The 17,057-nt window shown below is 33.7% G+C and overlaps 1 protein-coding gene across 8 annotated transcripts in view; it reads left to right on the top strand.

Annotated features, from left to right (window-relative positions):
- The window catches only part of SMARCAD1 (SWI/SNF-related, matrix-associated actin-dependent regulator of chromatin, subfamily a, containing DEAD/H box 1), a 74,718-nt gene that overhangs the window by 35,533 nt on the left and 22,128 nt on the right, over positions 1-17,057 (top strand). For 6 of the 8 annotated variants that reach the window (XM_032861511.1, XM_032861530.1, XM_032861521.1 and 3 more), the window contains exons 7-10: positions 2,343-2,444; positions 3,492-3,573; positions 5,017-5,408; positions 13,567-13,766. In XM_032861511.1, coding sequence (XP_032717402.1) covers positions 2,343-2,444; positions 3,492-3,573; positions 5,017-5,408; positions 13,567-13,766 — 776 coding nt within the window. Of the gene's footprint in view, positions 1-2,342; positions 2,445-3,491; positions 3,574-5,016; positions 5,409-5,460; positions 6,090-7,307; positions 7,333-13,566; positions 13,767-17,057 lie in introns of those variants that run through there. The other 2 variants (XM_032861561.1, XM_032861553.1) reach the window with 2 other exon arrangements.

The raw sequence follows: 17,057 nt of genomic DNA, 5'->3' as shown, positions 1-17,057 counted from the left end.
CTCTCAGTTCCTTCAAGGATATGGTATTGCTGCTGCTGCTGCTGCTTGTACTTCTCTTCCCCTTCTTCCCCCCTCTGTCCCCTCCTCAGTTTTAGGAACTTGGATTTTTTTTTTTTCTCCAATAATGGTCCTTACTTCATGGGCCAAGGATCTAATATGGGATTGCTGCCAGTCCTAAATATGTCTGGTCCAGCTCTGCATTCTGGAATGGGAAAAATAACCACAAGATTAATTCATAACCTTACAGCCCACTGAGACAGATCTAGGCCTGAACTCTGTGTATCTCCTGTCTTCTGTAAAGCTCTAGTGTAACCACTGGATTGCATAGGTATTTTAAGTCACCAGGGATTAGCAGAGCTGGCAGAACTATTAAATCTGAGAGCAGACAGCAAATGAGAGGTATACTATCTACTGAATGTTTAATTAGTGCTATCATATGTTTGATTCCCAAAAGATTTTACTGCTTTCCAAATGTCAAACTTTTTTTATTAAGGTAAAATTCACATAGCGTAAAATTAACCATTTTAGAATGAACCGTTTGTTGCCAGTCTACCACCCCTGTCTAGTTTCAAAATCTTTTTATCATCCCATAATAGCATGCCATCCCGTTTAAATCATTTCTCTCCATTCTCTACTTCTCCCACCCCTGGGGCAGCCACCAGTCTGCTTTCTGTCTGTGGACGTACTTATTCTGGATATTTCATGTAAATAGAAGTAATACAGTATGTTACCTTTCGTGTCTAGCTTTCGCTTAGCATAATGCTTTTGGAGGTTCATCCATATTGTAGCCAGTATCGGCACTTCTCTTTTAAAGCCGAATAATACATCATTTTATGTATATGCTACAGTTTGTTGACCCATTCATTCTTTGATGGACATTTAATATATTTAAAACCAGGAATGTGCTACCTGAATGACTAGGGTTTAGCAAACATTTACATAGTAGAAAAACACCAATGTATAGTTAGATACCTAAGTTTCTCTTCCTGCCTCAGATAGTTATTATCTATGACCTCTAAAAGGTTTGTTCTTGGAGTTTCAGTGTCTTCAGCTATTAGGGGGGTGGTGGCAGTATGAATTTCTGAGGGCTTTGAAATGCTTTCTTCACATATTAGTGTTTTATTCCCCAGCTCAAAATCCTTTGCTTTCTTAAAAAAAGGCTGACCTCAATTTAACACTCCAGGCCAAATGCAGTATTAGCTCTGATACAATTTTTCAGGCTTGCAGCCTACCCATGGTCTCTGTGCTTCAACCCAGATGGGCCATTCACTGTTATAAAAACACATGCAGTTTTCTTCTTCTACTCCAAACTTCCATAGTATTTTATTTACATCTGTTTTGTGGAACACCATTTTATACCTTTGTGCAGCAGAGGTTTCACTCAATTTAGTATTGCTACTTTGGTAGGGAAAGAAAAATAACATGTAGTTGTTGGATAAGAAAGGAGGTAGAAAAGAAAACATGAGGCTGTATTTTTCTATATCTTGATTATATGGCATGTGGTATAGTTCTTAAGCAGAGATAAATAAATGTTTTTTTATCTAAATGGAAAAATTTTTCTTATGCATGAACCCAAGAATTTTTTTTAAGATATATTCATTTATTTTGAGAGGGAGAAAGAGAATCTCAAGCAGACCCCTCTGAGCCTGTCGCGAAGCATGATCCTGTGACCCTGGGATCGTGACCTGAGCACCAAAGTTGGGCACTTAACTGACTGAGCCACCCAGATGCCCCTTAAATATGGAATTCTAATCAGTTTTTTTAAATCAAGTGACAAAGAAGAAAGAGATTGTCTAAGTAGCTATAATTATTCCCAGATTAATGTTTTGGTTTCACATAAATTCTTTATCATTGTGTTACTTTTATGTTGTGGCTGAACAATTAATACTTAAGCCATTCTGTAAATCAGCACCAAACAAAATAGTAAACTTTTTTCTCTCAGTATTTGAAATTTGTAGGGAGATATAAAATTGTGAGCATAGATGAGATATTTGAATCTTTTTTTTTTTATTTGCCATTAGTAAATATACTTAAATATACCTGAATTATTTAGAGTAATTCGAGGAACATGCTAGTCTTTTAGTAGATTTATTTTATTTTGAGTGCTTTATGAATGAAGTGTGAGTTACTGAAGAGGCATCATGGTCTTTTTGTGATCGTAAAGCACCAATATTTTTTATCCTTAAAGATAAAATTTGTCAGTTTTCACAAGAAACAGAAAGAAACATTTTTAGATTCTTAATGTGCTAACTTCCAAATCAAGTCAAATATAAATGTAATTGTTTTAAGACTGTTAGCATTATAGATGATCTCCTTAATTGGTTCTTTTTTCTTTCCTTTAGGGAGAAGAATCCAATGAGTCTGCAGAATCTAGTAATAATTGGGAAAAGCAAGAAAGTATTGTATTGAAATTGCAAAAGGAATTCCCCAATTTTGATAAACAGGTAGGTGATCATGGACAGAAATTTAGTCCGTGTGTACTAAATATTTGGAACAAAATAGTGTTTGAGATAAACTGGAAAAGCTTAGGGTGTGTTTTGCATTTTTCCAATTAAATATACTCTTATTAATATTATAAAATACCTTTATACTGCTTGTTAATTCTTTACATTGTTTACTTACCTTATTTGCTAACTATATCAACATAATGCCATAATCATAACAAACATAACAATTGGAACTCATTTATGAAATATGAGTATGTAGAAAGCCAAATCAGCTGTTTTAGCTTTTTTTATATTCTTGTCCTTTAAATTTTTCATTAAGAATTGTAAAGTGTTAGGGGTGCCTGGTTGACTCAGTCAGAAAAGCATGACTCTTGATGTCAGGATCGTGGGTTCAGGCCTCACATTGGGTGTCAAGATTACTAAAAAATAAATAAACTTAAAAGAAAAAAAGAATTTTATAATACTGCATTTCAGTACTTTAGTATTCCATAAGGTTTGTTCTACTTGCTAAGTAGTAAGAATACTCAGTCTGTATATTCATGCCAAGCTGGCTTCTCTTCTACCACCTGATTGTATGTAGATGCACATTATTTAACATTTAGAATACATTCACACATGCACTGATTTATTCAGGTATATGCACAGGTAGTACATCTGCTGAATTCTTACAAGGTAAATGCAAAATCTTGTTGTTATGTTGGTTCTTTATATGTGTTGAAACTGTTTGTTTTGAAGGTTGGCAGTTTGTAAAAGCCTAGTTACCTAGTGAAGTTTAATTGAACAAACATTGATTCTTACGTATTCAGAGCACTTTATAGGGAGAGTAGAAGCTAGAGAAAGTCTAGCTTCCTTTTCTTTGGAGACTTAAAATTCATGGAGGTGAAATTTTGCGTACACAGAAACCACTTATAAAGCAGCATATAAACAAATGTGAAATAATCAGATATGAATTTTCGATGATTTACTTACTTTTAAAAGAGCATAAAAGTTTATTGCAAGTTGCTTATTTTAGATTTTTAACAAAGATCAATGACTTATTTCTAGGAACTAAGGGAAGTACTGAAGGAACATGAATGGATGTACACAGAAGCATTAGAATCTTTAAAAGTGTTTGCGGAAGACCAAGGTAATTAGCTCTTCTGTCCTAGAAAACACATACTTCCCATTATGTTCTTATTTTGGTATATAAGAAAATCTAAACCTATTAGAGAATGGGATTGCAAAAGATCTTGGAAATAATGATGTAAAAAATCTTTAAATGAGCAGTTTCAAAATGTTTTGGCCTGTTCTTTAATGGCAGTGTAATATGAAATAGTAAATACATTTTTCCAATTGGCGCCCCCCCCCTTTTTTTTTGATAGTTAGGGCTGCTTTTAAATTACCATTGTTTTATTGAATATAAAAGCAACATTTTTTATATTTTAACAGCTTGCAGGATGGATCTTAGGATTGCTGGTGGTTTATAATCACTGCAGTGTAGGTGTCCTGGCCTGCTCTTCCATGAATATCAGGAGTACCAGTATCAGAAACCTTTAAGATGGATATCACTGGCATGGAAGAAGTTCCCTAAACTTGTACTGGAGTACTTTAACTTTCAGAGCCAAATGTTAGAGGAGTAGTGGAGAAGAGTTGAATCATACATGTTTAGTGACATCCTTACGAAGAGCTGATCGAATTCATGCTTGCTTGATTGCAAAACCGGCTTAAAAAGCCCAGTACAGTGGTTTTAGGGGTTTGGTTTTGTTTTGTTTTTTTAATAAATTCTTTTAAGAAATACCTTAGTACCAGTGCTCTTGATGGCACAGAGAATGATACTGTGTGGAAAAAAAGACAGCCACCAATATCATCAGTTCTGCGTCTGAAAAATGATTCAAAAGAGATAGATTATAAATGTGAAGAATTTGAGGACTACTTTATCCAATTTGTTTTTCTCTTTTATATATGCACAAGAATAAATGTATGGTAATCAGTGTGTAAGTCTAAAAGCTCTTTGAATAAGCGAAACAAACCTACTAAATATAGATCAACTGGTAAGAAATAACAGAATTATCTTCAATCATAGGCATCTTAGAAATCTATGGAGTCTAATAGGCTAACCAGTGATAAAGTGCAATGTTTTTTAGTAATAGTATATTTCAACAGATGTACATGGTGATGGAAAATTAATATAATAGGAATGGTTTTAATTTAGGGTGAACATGTTTTTGCTGTACCTGTCAGTGTTGGCGTGGAGGTGGGGCTGCTAAGTAGCATCTGGGGTATCTTACAGAAATGCAGCTGCCATTTATAATCTCGGGACCTTTGTTAGAAAGTGGGGGTTTTTATTCATTTTTTTAAAGTTATCACCTGTTTTTGAAACTTTCTCAACTCCTATACAACTTCAAATTCTGTTTTAGTATTTCTCTTTAAAGCATATCAAGATTTAACAAATTATAGTTGAATTCTGTATTCAGAAGGAAAATAACACATTTAGGTAATTTTTTTATCTTATTTGAGGGCTTATATTTTTATATTTAAATTTAATTAATATTTTTCTAACTTGGTTATTTTTTTCTTTCTTTTTACCCAGATATGCAATATGCTTCACAAAGTGAATTTCCAAATGGAAAAGAAGCTTCTTCAAGAAGTCAGAATTACCCTAAAAATGCAGCTAAAACAAAACTAAAACAGAAATGTTCCATGAAACCACAAAATGGTTTTAACAAGAAACGTAAAAAAAATGTATTTAATCCTAAGAGAGTTATTGAAGACTCTGAATATGATTCAGGCTCTGATGTGGGTAGTTCACTAGATGAGGACTACAGTAGTGGTGAAGAAGTGATGGAGGATGGCTATAAGGGTAAAATTCTTCACTTTCTTCAAGACGCTTCAATTGGTGAACTTACTTTGATTCCTCAGTGTTCTCAGAAGAAGGCTCAGAAGATTACAGAACTCCGGCCCTTTAATAGTTGGGAAGCTCTGGTAAGGCTACATTATTTTTTTTTCCCCTGTGTGTGTGTGTTTATGTATGTGTGTGTGTGTTTAACTCACAGTACCGTTTATAGTCAAGGTGTCTTCAGCCCAGGGAAGCATAGATGGGTGGCCTTATCCTGTGTAGAGGCAAACATTACTTTCATTGTAAGCCAATAGTATTTCAAATAGTGTCATATGACCTAATTTTGAATGAATTAAGGGGTGATTTTCCTGAAAAAACCCAAGCTGATTGGCTGGGCATACTGTCACTCATTCTTTTGCATAGAAACTTGGTTCATTTCACTGCAGAAGAAGAAATTAGAGCTTACATTTAGGAAGGAGTTGTTTGCTAGCCTGTTCTGATCTGTTACTGCTGAGACACCATGCAGAAAGCAAGAATGTGGCAGAAATTTTACTACAACTTACTTGAAGAGCAATAGCAACGTCCAGGGGAGCTCCATGATTCAAAATGCCAGCCTAAGTGTTTTATGCTTCACCACAAAAGAAGCAAGTGTTTATTTTCTTTTTCTTTTAAAAATGACAGCTCAATCTCTAACATGTTTTTCTTGGTTAAACAACACGGCCATGTTATGGAGTGTAGCAGGCTGCAGCGTTTTTAATTGGAAAGGATAGAAAAATGTTTGAAGCCTAGAATTCAAGCGTTAGGTGAAGGGAATGCATAAGTAACTGGTAAGTACACTTTGCATGATCATTTTATGGAATTGGATTTCCTATAAACAAGTGTTATCCAAAATACTTGTATTTTGAATTTTATAAATGTCAGCAGTGAGCAAATTGTATTCATACAGAAAAATATGAGAACTCTGTCTTTTAAATTTTGCCTTGAATTTTGTGAGAATGTGGGCTTTTATAGCATGAATTATATACAGGCCCCGCTGTGAAAGCAATATGGATTTCTTTTTACAGCTTTAGAAGATGAAGTGCCTCTTGAAGCTTTAGAAATTTTAAGGAAGTTTTATTCCCTATCTTAGGGAGTAAAGTTGTTTTGTGGTTAATTTTATACTGTGACAAATCTGTAAGAGCATAAGTTTCCTTAATAAGTGTCTTTAAAGTGGCAGGATCGTAGGGTCCCTGAACAGTGGTTTTAAAAAGCATTTTTTTTTTTAAATTAAGAAAAATAAAGAAACAACATTACTACTATTTTGTAGCTTAAAAAAATAAATAAAGCCATTCGTTTTGCCTAAAGCCTTTGCTTTTCTAGAGAACATCTGTCAAAGCAGGTCCTTTCAAAACTTGTTCGGCTTTGCCTGAGTGATTTATTTGTTAAAGTATTTGCTGAAGGGCTTTCTTGTTCTTCTTTTCTTCCTTTTCTTCTTTCTTTTAATCTTTAATGGTCTCCTATGTTATTGCAGAGTCAGTTGCTCAGGCTTGTTGGGATTCTAATTTATTTAATAAGGAATGCAATTATCTACACCACTGTATTTAGTAACTGTAACTACTTGCCCAAATATCTTATAGTAAAAGTAAATTATACCAGACTTATATGTGCCAGATGCTTTTAAAAATATTCAACTTAACATGTAGAAATCATATTTTCCCTACTAATTAATTGGCATAGTGTAGTCTCGACATGAAATTTTTGTAGATTATGTATTACCTGCGTAAATCCCCTATTGTATCTTACCCCCCTCTCTAAAAATTGAACACAAAGGTGGTATTTTTTGCTTGCTATTTAAATGTTGGTTATTTTATGTAACAGTTAAAAAGTAAACTTGCTACCTAAGCAAAAACAGGGTTTTTGGTAAAATGGAAGTAAATGAACAGTTTTTGAAAATGAAGTTAACATTGGCACATCTGTGTATATAAGCTTTGAATTTTAATTTGTGTAGAACTTTAAGCTTCTACTTTCAATCACTTTAGAATTTTCAGTGTGGCTGATTTAGAGAGCAATTTCATCTTCAAATCATCAAAGGTAAAGTTAATATTATGTACATTCTAGTAAATGGCTGTATATGACATACTCTTCCTATTATTCAGAAAGGTTTAATAATGTACCTATAAACAACTTCAGAAAGAAACAAAAGAAAAAAACATTTAGTTTTGTTTTCATAGCTGCTGTTTTTAGAAATTCCTATGAAAATTAGTTGAAATTTTAATTATAATATTCAGTCATACTTAAATGAAAATTACATGGCATTAAATATTAAGAACAGCATGTAACAGTCTAGTAAAGTGTTCAGTTGTTGAAGCATATTTGTCTTAAGGATTGGGGAATTTGTCAGAACTTTAAAAGTCATTTATAGTTCATTTAAAAATGCATACTGAGCCAACAAATCAAGTACACATATATTTTAGTTATGATTTTTGTTAAAACTGGTCTGTAACATTGGTAGGTTAAATGTAGTCACTATTTCATTGTCTTATAAAAACAGTTTGTGAAAATTATGTTTACAGTACCTTTTAAAACAGTTTGAAAAGTACCTCAGTTATGCCTTTCATTGTCAGAGAATTACACTTTTTAAACATTAAATGCTGTAAGATACTGATATTCTAGTCACCTTTATTTTACATGAGTAAAATTTGTTTATTTAACATAAGTGCATTGTGTATCAGAGAGTTTATGTTTGCAGCTTTACACCTATTTTCTTTGAATCAGAACTTAAATACTGTTCGTGAAATTTTTTTCATAATTTTTACATCTTATTTTTCTGCTTAATAGTAGTGACATATGTATCTACTGTAAGAAACCACAATTTCAAATCCCGTAGACTTTGGAAATACAGAAAGCCAATAATGTCAGTTTAACATGTACTATTAATGTAAAATTAAGATTTTAATTGCCAAATTTCACGCATTTGATGCATCAGTTCACCAACCACTTACTGAGTATTTGTCTAGCCTTGTGCAAATTAGGGTGGGGATGCTGTCACATCTGTGATAATCTTATGATGTTGCATCTTTATACTTTAATCAGGATGTAATGTCTGCTGACAAAAGCAAGAGTTACTTGTTCATGGATATAACTCAACCTAAAAACTTGTCATATATGCATCTACTTTCTTAACATTCAGGTCAGTGTAGGTGTGGTTTTCCTTGATTATTAACCATGCAATCCAGGTTTTTGTTTACGCCAAAGCACTCTGTGCCCCTCATTGTGCTGTTCCCCTCTACTAGTAACTCAGACCACACGGTTTTGTTTTGTTTTTTTTTGCTTGGTTTTCCCAGTGTTATTGTAAAATGTCTGCTTAAGCTTATCACTTAAAGCATTGTGATGCCTGTTAACTTCCTTCCTGATAGGATGATTTTCAGTAAATTCAGTATTTTATTTTAATTTGTATAAATTTGATAAACATTTATAAGAAAGTTATAAGTGTATTCTGAGCACTTCATCGGCTGCTGCCAGGTATTTATGTCTTCTTAGGACTCGGTCCTCAAAAATGTTACTTGTTAGGTGGTGGTTAAATCTGGTTTTAAACAATCCCCCCACTTCCTGTCGAAATCAGAAATACTTGTAAGAGTGACACACTGTGGTGGGAGAGAGGTACTTCAATTTGTGACTCTTTATAAGAAAACAGTGATACTTCAGTTTTTAATCAGAGTGATCATAATCAGGGCCATACTTAGTCTTTTTTTTTTCCCCATGCAGTTATCCAACAAGTAAGAATTGCTTTTTTTCCTTCCACCCGAAAAAAAAAATAGCTTTATCACTTTTTTGAGGAATGATTTTTCTGTGTCTAAAATAAAACAGTACTTGCAATAACAAAGAAGAAGGCAAAAATTCTTACAGATACCCACCACCTAAGACTGTATTGAGCATCCATTTGTACATTTCATATTATATAAATAGGACCGTATTTTCTAGCTCATCAGTAACTTTAGATTTATTAGCAGATCCTGCATTTATAGAGTATTTGCATTTCTTAAATCCTTTTTTGGTGAGGCTAAGTAATTTATAGGATTCCTCCATCCGTTTTGTCTTCAGAAAACAGTAACAACAGTAGAGTGTTCTTACATATTTCTTTAAGTGCTGGCGTGTCTCTCTCTCACACACAAACACACACCACTAATGAAGATACTGTAGATTTACATATTGAGATTTATCTGAGTTTTGATTTTTATTCATATATTTAGATTAACAAGTTAAACAATTCTGCATGCTTGTTCTCTCCAAAAATCCATATTCAACCCCTTCTCCAGCCTGTTCCCATACTGCCAATAACTGCTCTCACTTTTTTTGTCTGATTCTTACCACTTCCATATCTCTAGGTAATATAAGCATAAAACTATTTTTTATTTTTGCTTTAGGTCTTACTTGTTGACATGACATTATAACACTATGGTGAGATTAACTCCCATTGTCAGTCTTATATCCCATACCCATATCCTGTTCCTCAGTCTTAATAATTGAAGTTAATAGGATAATTTTGAAGATAATTTTTTAGTTATCTGCATTATTGTCACTATATAAATGCCTTTGCTAGCTTAGCCATGTAGGTAGTGTAATATTGCTTAGCATTTTGTTTTCTCTAGGCATTAGTTGCCTTGGTTTTTCTGTTTGCTTAGTTTTCTATATATTTATTAGTTCAACTCTAAAATTTTCCTCAGTTGTCTAGATTTCCTCTCAGTTTTTAGAAACTTCCGGTATTCCATTAATTTCATCTTCCTAAGAAAGTCTCTTTGAGTAAATCTTAATGACCTGCTCTGGTTTATATTGGTTGGATTATGGGCCTGCTATTCATCTGTGACCTTGGGCTCTCACTTCCCTGACATTCTCAGAAATCCTTGTCTCTTTTGTGTAGGATCTCTTCTTTCTGAATTTCATGCATGCCTTTTTATTCCCTTGGTCATATGAGTACATACTAAGAGGCGGAGGTGGGTGAATTATACAGTGGAACCAGATGATCTGGCTTTGAATCCCAGTTCTGACATTTCCAGCAGTTTATCTGACTTTCAGCAAGTTCTTATTCTCCATTTCTTCATCTATAAGTAGGGCGTAGTTTTGATACTGACCGTTGGGACTTCTAAGTGTTAAATAAAGTAAACGTCTATTTAGTTGCCCAGTTCTTTGCTATAGATGTCCACACTATTTTGTATTGGAAGTGCTGTATATGTTACTGGTGAAATGCTAAGAAACTGTTCTTTTCTGCTTATCCCCCTTTCAGTTATAGCCATATTGAATGGAACTTTTTTGGATCAATTTTTCTTTATCTTAAAACTCCTTCTGGACTTTTAAATAGATTTATGGCTTGTTAAATTACCCACAGTACATTAAGATAACATTTTCAACCTTCCTTGTTAGGTAATTTGGCAAAGTTCTGTCCAGTGGGATGTAAGCAGAGGTATATTAGGACTTTCAGAAACTGTCCTTAATAGGCTCACTTTTTCCTGTTGATTGAGAGGTCATTATGGTAGCAGGAACTCTACATATGGAGGATACAAAGCAACAAGGTAGAAAACTTCTTGACTTGGGAACCATCACACCAAATCTGAGGTGCTTCTGCAATTCTTCATTTATATGGGAGAGAAAAAAATCTTAGGTTTTATTTAAACCCCTTATTTGTGTTTACTGTTACACTTAACTGAACCTAATCCTAACAACTTTGTCTTGCAGTGAAACTTTATCCTTGAAAATCTGTGTTTTACATTCATGGACACTGTATTACTACTAGACAAGTTTAAATTCTAAACTAGCAACAATAAATTGGATCATCTCTAATGTCATTTGGCTTTTATGGGAGGAAAGGTAGGGACAATAGGAAGCCCCAGGGAGATAAATTCTGACTTAGGAAATAACCAAAATGTCAGGTTCGTTTAAAAATCTTAGCTAAGGGGCGCCTGGGTGGCTCAGTGGGTTAAAGCTTCTGCCTTTAGCTCAGGTCATGATCTCAGGGTCCTGGGATTAAGCCCCGCATCGGGCTTTCTGCTCAGCAGGGAGCCTGCTTCCTCCTCTCTGTCTCTCTGCCTGCCTCTCCGCCTACTTGTGATCTCTGTCAAATAAATAAATAAAAATCTTTAAAAAAAAAAAATCTTAGCTAAAACTAATGCAGTATCCTGAAATAAGAGTTACCTTTTGTACTCTCCTTTATTTCCCCTACAAGAATTTCAAACATAAAATTAGAATAGTATAGTGAAACCCCATGTCTTCATCAGCAGCTTCAGTTCCTGGCTGATGTCTGATCTTGTTTTATCTTTGTCCTCATCTGCTTCCTTCCTTCTCATATTATTTTGAAGCAAATCTCAGAGTTCATCTTATCCATGAAAATTTAAATATATATATCTGCCTTAGGCTCGGGTTAGGATCCCAGGTTCCTGGGATCAATTCCCAGCATCAGCCTGGCATTGGACTCCCTGTTCAGTGGGGAGTCTACTTCTCCCTCTACATCCCCCTTTCTCATGTTCTCTCTCTCAAAATAAATCTTTTTTAAAAAATTCTAACATAACCTGAAAATCTTCAAGGCACTGATTCTTACATATCCTGGTGTTTATGTATACATCTTTCCCCTAGAAAGCACAAAGGGGGAGGTCACATTGTGATTGTTAATGTTGCCCTTGTGAAGATGTAAAGTCATGTGCAAATAACTCTGTATTTCACAGTGTCGTTTTGTGAAGTGCTAATTCATTTTTTAATCCTGCAATTAAATAATAACATGGCTTTGTAATAGATTGGAAATTTTACTGTTTTCCAACTTTTTCTAGATCAAGTATGAAAAAAGTATATTATTATAAATGCATTTTTGATGAATTTATCTTTATATATCCCGTAAGTGTTGAATTTGTGTTATTTGAACTCTGTGAATTTAGATAGACTGTGATCACAAAGATTATTTAGAGTTAATGTGATTCTTGTTGTAACTTGAAAGAATATGCTAAATAAGATGACGAATTGGAATCATGTAGTTTTATCTTAACAGGTGATTTTACTCTTGTTTCTTTTGTTCATTTTTGGATTATGGGATCTCTCTCTCTGCCCAGCAAGGTTTTCAGTTTTCAGAGAGTTACGGGCTTTCAGACAGTTATGGCCTCTTCATGAAAAGTATTTTTTTATAAGGTTCTTCAGGATTTTTTTTTTCCCAGCTATCTGTATGTAAAAATTCTAATTCTTTTATAGCTTTTATATGAGTAAGAATTCATGTCTTTTTTTATTTTATTTTATTTACTTGACAGAGACAGAGAGGGAACAGAAGCAGTGGGAGAGGGAGAAACAGGCTCCCTGCCAAGCAGGAAGCCCGATGTGGGGCTCAATCCCAGGACCCTGGGATCATGACCCGAGCCGAAAGCAGATGCTTAATGACTGAGTCACCCAGGCGCCCCTTCAGTGTCTTTTTTTTAAAGGTTTTTTATTTTAGAGAGTGCACAAGAGTAGGGGGAAGGAACAGAGGCAGAGGGAGAGAAGGAATCTCAAGCAGCCTCTATGCTGAGCATGGACCTGACAGTGGGGCTCGATCCCAAGACCCCAAGATCGTGACCCAAGCCAAAACCAAGAGTCGGACACTCAACCAACTGAGCCATCCAGTTGCTCCTCAGTGTCTTAAATACAGATACATTTTTGAAAAAAATTCTCTGAGCTTTCACAAAAAAACCATTTATACAAGTGTATTGAAATTGACTTTTTATAAAACTTTTATCAAGTTATTTAATTGGTCGTAGTTAACTTTTGATTCATGCAATATCTTTCCAAATAATGGTCTTAGTTTAAGAGCAAAATTTAAGTGGCAAATAATAATTGAGGGTTTGAAAACTCAAGGCATGGTCTTTTATGTTTCAAAAAATTAATCATATAGTAATATGTCATAGTCATGGGAAGTGATGAAAATGGAGCAAGATTTCAGGTATACAATTACTATATTTGGTGCCATTCCTTTGGTGATAAAGGTGAATCTGAGATTTTGAAAATAAAACTTCATAGAAGACATTAATGATCATTTGAGAGTATCTCCGATAAGAGAACAGCTACTAGGGGCAAAATAACTAGCTTGAGATTGAGATTGTGCATTTTGGTGAGAAAGATATGTTTTATTTCAATACGGGGAATTGGATTTATCAAGAGAAACATGGAAATTCAAGTGTAGACATGAAGAAACAGGTTCTCTTAGCACTTGATTTAAGGTCATTAGTAAAAGTATAATTAAATTTTTCCCCTCAAAAAAATTGATACTAGATTTTTATTTACTAGATCTGAACTATTATTTTTCTTCTTATGTCATAGTTCACAAAGATGTCCAAAACTAATGGCTTGTCAGAAGATTTGATATGGCATTGTAAGACACTGATCCAAGAAAGGGATGTAGTTATAAGACTTATGAACAAATGTGAAGACATTTCAAATAAATTGACAAAACAAGTTACCATGCTCACTGGAAATGGAGGTGGATGGAACATAGAGCAACCCTCCATTCTGAACCAGAGGTAATATTTATTGTACTTACCTATTTCTTACTTTATCTTAGCCATATAAAAATTGTGAACTTATTTCTATTTGTGCCTAGGGAACTTAAATGTGGAAGTCTTAATGAGAACTAATGTTAGAAGGGAACCCCAGGGTTTCCTATAATGACACAGAAGTGATACAGGAATTTTTTTTTACCAATAACCCCCACCCTGCCAAGGGTATTTTACTCCCTTTTATCATTATAAATTAGAGGGAGCAAATGTTGTGATCTTATATAACTGTGTTTTCCTTGTCTGATGACAGATAATCTCATATATAATCATAAAAATGGAAAAGCTGGTTTTAGCTACCCCTTTACACTGTACAGTGCTTCAGAAAGTCAGCAGTTTAAATTGCATCAATGAAAAAAAATTTGTCTTAGCTCAATTTCTTTTTAGTCATAAGTAAGATGAAATGAATGAAATATCCTGTATCTGTGATTTAATGTTTTAAATGCTTTAAAGAGCCCATATTCTTAAATCTATTTTCGGAGTAGAAACACATTAAAAATGAAAAGGACACTTATTAAATAGTTTACATAAGGAAAAATTTTAAAAAGTGTATTTCCCAAAACTGCTACTGTCAGTAAAATGTCTTGTCAGAATCCTTACAAAAAATAGACACCAAATTATTTTTAATAATAAACTCCTACAACAGCCAGTACATAATGAAAATGGCATTTTATAATTGTGAACACCCCCATTTTGCATGGTGTTGGGATATTGGGATGGGAAGATTGTTTTGAACTTCCTTTAAAAGTTTATTTTTAAGTGGTTTGGGGACTCAGAACTATTTAGAATACCTTTTCTTAAGAAATGTGTAAAATTGTTTATTGTGGTGATACTTAAAGTTATAAAAACTTGGAAACAATCCAGTTTCCTAAAGTCAGAATAGTTAGAATGAATTATGGTATATCCATGCTGTATAGTGTTATGCAACGTTAAAAATGAGCTACATCTGTTCAGAATATTTCTAATAGGTATTTAATAAGATCAGCACTAGGGCCTCATTAAAATTAATTATCTTAGCTGGTGATTTTATTTACTACTTTTAGCATTTTTCTAGTTAATGATCAAGCATATTTGCTGATCATTGGTTAATTAAAAGTCAAGGTATGGTTACTGGCCTTTAATAGTAAGCTACAATCTTTTCTGTGCCCTTCTAGGGTGCTATGGGATGGTGTAGGGAAACGTCATGCAGTTCCCACAAAGAAGCTCTTTTCTCTGTTGCATAGAAAGAACTATGGCCATGTCAGCAAATTCATCTCCTAAAAGTGTAGTTGGAGCTGCTCCTTCTTGTTCTACAGCATTGGATATGGGGAGTTCTTCACTCTGCAAGACTTACCCAGTTGAGTCTACTTTATAATAATTTGGATTTTAAAAAATCAAGTGCTTTATTGCATCACTTAAAAAATTTCTCTCTTAAACCCACATCCACAAAGTCCTGTTACTTGTAAATAGTATGATCAGGTAATAAATTATCCTTTCCATTAGGCTGAGGAATTTTTTGATGAAATATATAATAAGAAAAATAGCTCTTTTTTTCAAAGTGCTCTAGTCCAAAATATAACTTCTAATCACCTGTGTGATAGTTTACTTAGAGTTTATTTAAATGCACTTTTAGGGGGTGAAATTTGTTGTCTTGGTTTTTATTTTTAGCCAAGGTAAGAGTTACAAGCTGTTACACTTGGTATACTGGCCAAGCATCGTTGCTGCTTAACTTAGAGATATGCAAAGTAGTTGCCTTGCCTTGGGAAAGGATTTATTAGCACAGAGGAAAATGTTGAACTATCCTGATGACTAAGCTATCCTGCTTTTCTTAACAGAACCAATTCTTTCTAGCAAAATTATGTTAACTGTTCATTTTCTTATTACAAATTTATATGAATTATAACAGAAAAAAAATTCCTGTTAGTGGTTAAGGACATACAGACATACCAACATCCTTAATAAAGTTTTTGCAGAGGAAAATAAAATGTCTCTTATCAATCTCAAAACCATTAACATTCATCATTTTTATTTTAAAATGTCAAAACTAAAGATGCCTAAAGTTAAAATATAGTATAGCGAGGGAAAAGGGAAAAAAAAAAAAAATCAGTATTTCTCGCTTTTCTTACCATTAATGTAGCCATCTCTCAAACTTTAGCTTTTTATCTAAAATTTATTGGGTTTAAATTGTCTTAACTGAAAAGATTTCTCAGATGTTCATTATAAAGTATATTTAATTATATGTGTCCTGTCTTTTCTGGGCTAAATCTACTTGAGGTTTTTCTGATTTTGTCTGTCCTCAACTTGACGGGATGGTTTTTTGTCCTGTTGTAAATAGTTGCTGTGAAGCCGTTTGACAGTGATGTGATTGCACATCAATACTGCAAATGCGATTTGACTAACTCAAAGTACTATGATGAAAATAATTCAGTAGTTTGGATACTACTGTTAGTATAAACTAATGTTGTTATAGTATTGTTAGTACAAACTAATATTGTGGTAGTATTTTCAGCAACTATGTTAGACTTACGGGATATACAACTTTTGGTCAGCTGGTATCCCTAAACTTGTTTCATATAACTACTTGCAACAAGTCTCCCTAGACTGTTTCTGCATTTTAAACTCAAAGTTAGCATATTGTATGGATTCGTGTTGTTTCCATTTCAGGCTGTCTCACCTTTCAAAATAATTTTGATGCTAGTTTCTATGGCAGGAGATTTAAACCCACTTTAATTTTCACTCTGAAAAGAAATTATAACTGTCTGAAAGGACTTTTTTTTTCTCCTAACAAAACAAGTACCTTCAAAATAACATGCCTCATTTTCTTTCATGATCTCAGAAAACTTAAAATCAAAAAAATCATTTTTTTCCTTAGTAAGTGGTAAGAAAACCTTCAGTTTAAAGGTATTTATAGTCTGTTAATGAGAGGAGAGCACTTAACTAATTCAGAAGGCCTGGGCCTTCTTGCCATTTGGGTAACCCTGAACAGATTACATTCTTACCTGTAAACTGGTGGTTGGGGTTCATATGTAGTCATGAAAAACTTTTGAAAACTATAGAATGTCAAAATAAATTGAATAAATGAAAGGTATGTCTGTACAACATCTAAATATTAGACCCTGCTAGAGAAAGAATACAACTGCCCTGTTTTAAAAATTTGTTACAACAAGTGAATTGGATTTCAACATCTTTGTCAAAATTGCGTTTTCATTGATCTTTTGCATTCTGAAGAAAGGATCTGTTGATGGACAGCACCATGTTGGGATACTAAGCAACAAAAAG

The sequence above is a fragment of the Lontra canadensis genome, unplaced genomic scaffold, assembly GCF_010015895.1.
Source record: "Lontra canadensis isolate GAN:19392208 unplaced genomic scaffold, GSC_riverotter_1.0 scaffold1, whole genome shotgun sequence".
Classification (NCBI taxonomy): domain Eukaryota; kingdom Metazoa; phylum Chordata; class Mammalia; order Carnivora; family Mustelidae; genus Lontra; species Lontra canadensis.
The sequence above is the reverse complement of the archived record's forward strand: the minus strand, read 5'-3'. Positions and strand labels throughout refer to the sequence as shown.